We start from the raw sequence: 8,554 nt of genomic DNA on the forward strand, positions 1-8,554 counted from the left end.
AAAAAATGAGTTCTACTTTGGACTTTTAGCAATCCACCCCAAGAAGATTTCAAGTGACTGCAAAAGTTTGATTTGCGATTCCCATGGTTGCATTTTGTTGCATTATATCTCGTTGGACTTGATCCATTTTTTGGTTTATAAAGTTAATTTGTTTATTGCTTCTAGCCTTCTACGGTGCTTCTTAGTGGCTTTTGTAAGATCCCTCCTAACCCAACATTACCCCTTTGTAGCTTATATGTTTATGTGCTACTAATAATACACTCTATTGAATATTTTAATATTTATAAAAGGTCAACTTATAATTAACTATTTATAATCATTTTTTTCAAAAAACAATGCAATTTAAACAAATAAAAACAATTTAAAATTAAATTAGGATATCTAAATATCTTTTTAATCGACTTCATTTTAAATATATTAAATATATGCTTGATGTATATGAGATCCACTAAGATATTAATATTATATTTTATCTACTAATATAATATATATATATATATATATATATATATATATATATATATATATATATATATATATATATATATATATATATAATGCGACCTCCAAAACAAACAATCATTTAAAAAAACAAAAATCACAAATCATCCTTACATACTACTTCCCAATATTCAAATACCGACTTTTGTAAAAACTCTTTGGAAAATATTCAAATACCGACTTTTGTAAAAAGATGACTGGAAATATGCCCTAAACCCTGTCCCTTCAGAATTTGATTTGATCGGTGTAAGTGGGTTCCAGCACAGCTTTAAATACAAAATACGTTTCCCTCTTCACTATTCTACCGGGCACGTTGCAAGAGGGCGAAGGAGAAATCTTGAGATCATTGCTGTGCTTTCCTTTTCTAGTGTAAGTATCTGGTCTTATATTGTAACAATCGATTATCGGTTTCCTTAAACCCGCTAATCAGATCGAGAATTGATGAAATTATAATTTAGTAGATCTAGGGTTCAAGTGCTTCCGTACAGGGTGTAGTATGTTGTATGTATAATTTAAGCCGTTGACTAAACGAGCATCGCTATTTTCTTGTGATTGCAGGTTTCTTTACTTTCTGTTTCGTTCCGAACCCTAGAAAATGGTACTTACGGCAAATTTTGAATCAAATTTCGTTGCTTTTTCGTTTTATGGCATGGTTCTCTATATATGTGCGTTCATTGATTAGTGTTGTTAATTTTTGTATCAGCTTCCTCTATCTCTACTAAAGACGGCACAAGGCCACCCTATGGTACCATCTTTTCCCTCATCTAGCGATATCCTTATGTTTTAATTATCGGTGTTTTTTGGGTTTATTCTTTCCCTTTTAATATGCCTTGCAAATATATGATTATGGTTTTCCATCTATGAGAGAAGTAGAGCTCAAATCGTTTTGAATTATTTGTCCATCTTTAAAGAATTATCATCATACATGCTGGAGTTAGTAAGATGTTTGTTACCTTAATCTTGATAGTTATGTTTTGTTACTTGTGGATTATGATAGTTGGTAGAACTGAAAAACGGGGAGACATACAATGGACATTTGGTGAACTGCGACACTTGGATGAACATCCATCTGCGTGAAGTTATCTGTACCTCAAAGGTATGATGAGTTTGTTATGCTTTGAGTGTTGAGTTTTGGTAATGATTGTTTGTGTACTGTGTAGGACGGAGATAGGTTTTGGAGAATGCCTGAATGCTACATTCGTGGTAATACAATCAAGTATCTTAGAGTTCCAGATGAGGTAAGCTATCTTTCGTTTCTAACAAATACATTATAATTTATACATACTCACTCCTTTGGTACTTTAGAATGAGAAAAATTCCTTTTCCAAGTATTAGATGGGTTTTGAAGTATGTCTTATACTGTTTGTCCTGTCAAACAGACATTGTGTCTTTGTTTTTTATATGTACATGATGATGATATTGACCCAATTTGGTGTGTTGTTGATTAACATAATAACAGGTTATTGATAAGGTTCAAGAAGACAAGAACCGTTCAGGTATGGGTGATTTGTGGTTTAGTTTGTTTGAAGAAAATGTGTGTGTGTATATATATATATATATATATATATATATATATATATATATATATATATATATATAAAATGTGGAATATGGATTGGGATTTTCAGATAGGAGACCACCTGGAGTGGGGCGTGGGAGAGGAAGAGGAGGAGGTCATGGTCATGGCCCAGATGATGCAAGCGGTAGAGGAGGACGTGGCGGCAGGGGGGGTGGCAGGACTGGTGGGCCCGCCAGAGGTACGTACTTGTTTCTTTCATTGTAGTAATGACTATGATTGATTCTGATTCCATTCATGTATTGGGAGTGTTTTTTCTTCTTCTGATGGTGGCGACAATGATGATTTTGACAGGTGGAGGCCGTGGACGGTAGTAGCAAAGAGAGAGAGAGAGAGAGAGTATGTGTATTGGTGTTTTGCTGCGTTGGCCACTTTTAAAAGGCATACTATCTATTACATCATCTGCCCTTTATTTTTGTTTCTATCAACATCCTATAGATAGCACTTTGCAGCGGCATGGTCTCTTCTAATTGATTATGTTTAAATTCAGAAAACAAAATTGATTGCTACTTGTATCTCCTTGGATCAGAAGAGGTTAGCATAATGAATGTAGTAAGATAGAGAAAATTTATCACAAAGACTTTCACTACTTAATTTTAAGCTGAATCAGTTAAGCTCTAGGCTATCACCACCAACTTCATGGAATGCATATGGTGGGGTATTGGTTTGACTATTTATAGACCCACAACTTAGGTCTCACAAGAACATGCCAAACATGGCTGTAACGTTACAATTTTTTTAAAGCTATGCTTGGTGAACTATTAGAAAGGCTACTTGTCAGGCTATGGGGTATCGTGAATGGCTTACCGCCAGTATCCGACGTGGAGGGCTTCACCGCCGGTGAATACTTGCTCTCGACGCAGATATAATACCGGCGGTGACTTTGTATCGGCTGCAAAATTTTAAAATTTGGAACGTTGGGGAGAATTGAATCGTTGGCAAACCATTAGAAGCGGCTATAAGCCATATTTTATTTCTTTCTTTTATTATTATTATTATTTTTAAACAAATCTACCACATATATACAATTAATTCTTCCAAAATATAACCCCACTACAAATTCTTTACAAATCCACTTTTCTGGTCACAAATGAATGGTATTCCTAGTTATTATTCACAATTCCAAATGCCACAACAATTCCAATTCCAATCTCAGCTCTAAACCCAACCATCCCAAATCCAATTTCCATCCCAACTGCCTTTCACACCTTCAATCGAAATTGTTTCTGATTCCAAACACGAAGAACAACAATCACCTTAACAACAAAAGAAAGGGAAGGCCGAAAAGAAGTTGAATTAGCAAAAGCACGGGAAAGGGAAGGCCGAAAAGAAGTTGAGTTAGCAAAAGCATGGGTCGACATATTTGAAGATGGTGGCACAGGAAATGGTCAAAATCGTGATCAATTTTGGTTTGGGACAATGATTTAGGAGGGTAATAACGTTTCCTGTTTGTCCATTTTAGGTCCCTAACGTATTTTTTGTGCATATTACACCATTAAGGTTATTATAACCGTTTACAAATAGTCATTTTAACAGGAAGAAGCCGGTAAAATGATTATTTATAAACGGTTTTAACAACCTTAATGGTGTAATATACACAAAAAATACGTTGGGGACCTAATATGGACAAACGGGAAACGTTATTACCCTCCTAAGTCATTATCCCATGAAACTATAAACCCCTATAGTAAATTTTTACTTTTTAAATAAGAAACTTGTAGGTCTTGAGGTTGGTAGTTTGGATATTTTTAACCTCGGCCTTCTTTATAAATAGAAGTGGTGGTTTTTTTAATGACAAGGGAGCTCTTCGGGTTAAAATTGTCAAATTTTGTCATGGGGAAGGTGGTGGTTTTTCGGAAGATTCGAGAACCGAAATTGGAGGGGTGTTTGGCAAAAGATTGTAGGATCCATTAATCACCTCCATGAGAATGGTTGTATTCCTTCTAATTACATGTATAGAGTGGTGGGGGTGAGACTCAAACGAGGTTCTAGAAGGATGTTTGCTGCTTGGATATTTCTCTTAGGGAGCGGTTCGGGAGGCTCTTTGCTTTGGCCTTTAATCAAGATGCTCGAGTAAGTGAATAATGGGATCCGGAGGGATGTAATTTTCTTTGGCATTGGGGGATTAGAGGAGGGGCCAATGAAAATTACATCCCTCCGGATCCGATTATTCACTTACTCGAGCATCTTGATTAAAGGCTAAAGCAAAGAGCCTCCCGAACCGCTCCCTAAAGGAATATTCAAGCACCAAACATCCTTCTACAAGATAATCAAATTGGATCGATTCAACCCCTCCTCTAATCCCCCAACGCCAATGAAAATTACATCCCCCCCGGATCCCATTATTCACTTACTCGAGAATCTTGATTAAAGGCCAAAGCAAAGAGCCTCCCAAACCGCTCCCTAAGAGGAATATCTAAGCACCAAACATCCTTCTAGAACCTCGTTTGAGTCTCACCCCCCACCACTCTATACATGTAATTAGAAGGAATACAACCATTCTCATGGAGGTGATTAATGGATCCTACAATCTTTTGCCAAACACCCCTCCAATTTCGGTTCTCGAATCTTCCGAAAAACCACCACCTTCCCCATGACAAAATTTGACAATTTTAACCCGAAGAGCTCCCTTGTCATTAAAAAAACCACCACTTCCATTTATAAAGAAGGCCGAGGTTAAAAATATCCAAACTACCAACCTCAAGACCTACAAGTTTCTTATTTAAAAAGTAAAAATATACTATAGGGGTTTATAGTTTCATGGGATAATGACTTAGGAGGGTAATAACGTTTCCCGTTTGTCCATATTAGGTCCCCAACGTATTTTTTGTGTATATTACACCATTAAGGTTGTTATAACCGTTTATAAATAATCATTTTACCGGCTTCTTCCTGTTAAAAGGAATATTTGTAAACGGTTATAATGACCTTAATGGTGTAATACGCACAAAAAATACGTTAGGGACCTAAAATAGACAAACAGGAAACGTTATTACCCTCCTAAATCATTATCCCTTTTGGTTATTGTAACTCCCTGAAAATTATGACATATATATATTTTTTGATTAATAGATCGTTAATACATGCCTTCCCATAAAACCAGAGTAATTAAGTTTTATCAAAACATTGACCAATCATAGTAATTTACAGAAAACGGAAACATGTAGTGTGTGCTCTGCAATCATCTCGAGCTCTTCCATCTGAAAATCGGAGTACTTGAAACATAAACTGAAAACTGTAAGCACAAAGTTTAGTGAGTTCTCAAAAATACCATACAACATACAACTATAAAATATCATGCAACATACATATAGTTGCCTTGGGCTCCCCCATGGTCTTTATTTGGGATGCCATGAGCTCTCCTCTTGGTATTATACCTGGAATGTCATGTGCTTCCCCTCATGGTCTAATATCCAAATGCCAAGGTCTCCCCCCGGGGTCTTCCATGCAAGTATCACAGAGACAACTAGCATACCTCATAACACGTAATTGGTCGGCATTGGTGCCTTCGACCCATGTATATAGTGAGAAGACTCACATCGCATTGCTGAATCATACGGAAACACCTTTGGCTGCTGGTTGGTAGATCCCGAACTATCAATAACAAAACAACACCCACTTTATAGTTGACTTCCAATCCATAACCTTAACTCCATATCTGTTGGGTTTTGAGCAATCTAACACTTCCTAAGTGTGCATGCAACCCTAATAAACCTTGGATCTATGTTTGTCTAAATACATGCAAAATAATAATTTTCCAAGGTTTATAACCTATCTAACATGGCATGGGGAACATTTCAACATAAAAGAGTTAGAAGAGATTACATACCTTTTGGTGAGTTTGGTTCTAAGGAGTTTGAGGGCCAAGCACCAATAGTATGAATGCCTCAAATGGAATCACAAACACCACAAACTCTTGGAAAACTTTGAGAGAGTATACACCTTGTAGAAAATCGGCCACACACATGCACACATACACTAGTTCACTAGTTTTCTCTTAGGCTCCATTTCATGCTCCATAAGCATGCTTATATAGTGTGCATGGTTAGGGTGAAACCCTAATAACCCATGTCTTTTCCTTTCCAAGGATCCATGGGTTAAAAGCTCCATGGATCATCCATGGACTTCCACATAAGCCTAGCCCATTAACAAATGAGTATTAGCCCACACTATATAAAACAAATAGCCCATAATTTAATTATTATTCCTTTTAATCTCTAAATTAATTCATAATTAATTTAAGACTAAAACTAATTAAATAACGTAATTTCATATTAATATATTATAACCCATAATATATTAATAAACATATGTGTATAACTCTCATAAAATTATCCATAATAGTTTGGATGAGATGCAACCCAAATGGACCATGCCGGTCGGGTCAAGTATATACCAAATAAGTTATGGACTTAGACACCTTATCCAACAGACTCCCACTTGGATAAGTCTAATAACTGTATTTGCCTACAACTTCAGGAACCAACCAGCAATCGTAGCTCTCGAAAACTCCCTCGAACAATGAAGACTTTGTCGAACTATGAAGCGCCATTTTAGATAAGTGATCACATAATCCTCTGTTCTCATGATATCAGCCGGACAAACACATGGAACTATGTCTTGCTTATTGTCTAGCAGTTGTTTCTCGATTTTCCGATTTGTTTGATGAAGAACTTCACTGAACACATCGGTTTAGTTCTGACCAGGCCTGGTACATGGGTCAACACAAAATCATCGAGGGGCCCAGATATCGCTTCTATTTCTAGAAGGAACAGATAAACTTCGACTGATATGCTTGTTCTACTACTTATTGAATTGTACACAAAGGCACGTTTTATAACATCAAGTTACTGATGCGTTTACGTGCAATCAATGCACAACCAACTCATAGGTAACAACTCATATCTCTAGGTTTAAAGATTTATATGATGTTATCGTCTCACGATCACTCGAGATAAATTCCATGAAGTGATACAAGTGAGCGTGGGTTTATACCAATACTCATAACTTATGAGTACTCATGAATGTTGCAGCAACCATTGCCATGTCTAAACACCTTTAAGGCATCTACAAACCCAATTCATGACAATCTTGATTCATACCTACTTCCGACGTATGATCGATTGTGGAGGTTTGAATAAATTAATTATTCTGGAAGTCAAAACATGCAAAACTGAAACAGTAGTAAATAATTGACAATGATAGTAACACTTTACTCCTAAATAAATCACAAATTTTATTCATCATCAAACGTCGATTACATTTTACAAGTTTCAGGAAAACTATCTAATCTGAAAAACTAATATCGTCCCTCAGCCCGATGCGTCTTGCATGCTGAAAATGCTTAACCCTCGTCAGTCCCTTCGTAAGGGGATCTGCAGGATTCTCATCCGACGATATCCTCCTTGTCACAAGGAGTCCTTCTTCAAGCTTGTGTCTTATGAAGTGATATTTTCTGTCAATGTGTCTGGATCTGCCATGATCTCTTGGTTCCTTGGCTAAGGTAACCACACTATTGTTGTCACAGAAAATCTCTATAGGTTCCTTAATAGCTGGTACAACTCCAAGGTCTCCGATGAAGTTCTTTATCCATATTGCCTCCTTCGCTGGTTCACTCGCTGCTATATACTCTGATTCACAAGTCGAATCAGCCACCGTCTCCTGCTTGGAACTCTTCCAAGAAATTGCCCCTCCATTTAAGGTAAAGATCCAGCCCGACTGAGAGCGGAAATTATCCCTATCAGTCTTAAAACCAGCATCACTATACCCTAATACTTTCAAGTCATCACTGCCACCAAGGGTAAGGATCCAATCCTTAGTCCTCCGCAGGTACTTGAGAATGTTCTTTACCGCTGTCCAATGAGCCTTGCCAGGGTTCCCCTGATACCTGCTGACCATGCTCAAAGCAAATGCCACATCAGGACGGGTACAAGTCATAGCATACATGATTGAGCCAACTGCGGAAGCATACGGTAATTGGCTCATCTCAGCTATCTCTGCCTCTGTACTCGGACTCTGAGTCTTACTCAGTTTGGTATTGCTTTGGATCGGTAAATCTCCTTTCTTGGAATTCTCCATGTTGAACCTTTTCAACACCTTATCCAAGTAGATACTCTGACTAAGTCCAATTAGTCTTCTACTCCTTTCTCTTAATATCCTTATCCCTAGGATATAGGTAGCCTCCCCTAGGTCCTTCATAGCAAAGCACTTCCCAAGCCAGGACTTAACCTCCTGCAAGGTTGGGATGTCATTTCCTATGAGTAGTATGTCATCCACATACAGTACCAAGAAGCTAACTATACTCCCACTAGCTCTGACATACACGCAAGACTCATCTTCGCTTCTCAAGAAGCCAAACTCTTTTACCTTCTCATCAAAACAAAGATTCCAGCTACGAGATGCTTGTTTTAATCCATAAATGGATTTCTCAAGCTTGCATACTCTATTAGGGTACTCTGCACTGACAAAACCCTCTGG

At 37.3% G+C, this 8,554-nt stretch overlaps 1 protein-coding gene across 1 annotated transcript; it reads left to right on the plus strand.

The window, feature by feature from the left end:
• Positions 1-661: 661 nt before the first annotated feature.
• EMB1644 (Small nuclear ribonucleoprotein family protein) lies at positions 662-2,655 on the plus strand. The gene is made up of 8 exons (XM_078997332.1): positions 662-870; positions 1,060-1,099; positions 1,205-1,246; positions 1,499-1,597; positions 1,662-1,739; positions 1,961-1,997; positions 2,130-2,258; positions 2,372-2,655. The coding sequence occupies exons 2-8, from the start codon at positions 1,097-1,099 to the stop codon at positions 2,389-2,391; spliced, it is 408 nt and encodes a 135-aa protein (XP_078853458.1). The 5' UTR covers positions 662-870; positions 1,060-1,096; the 3' UTR covers positions 2,392-2,655.
• The last annotated feature ends 5,899 nt before the right edge of the window (positions 2,656-8,554 follow it).

Source organism: Lactuca saligna, chromosome 5, assembly GCF_052625555.1.
Source record: "Lactuca saligna cultivar CGN05327 chromosome 5, ASM5262555v1, whole genome shotgun sequence".
Classification (NCBI taxonomy): Eukaryota; Viridiplantae; Streptophyta; class Magnoliopsida; order Asterales; family Asteraceae; genus Lactuca; species Lactuca saligna.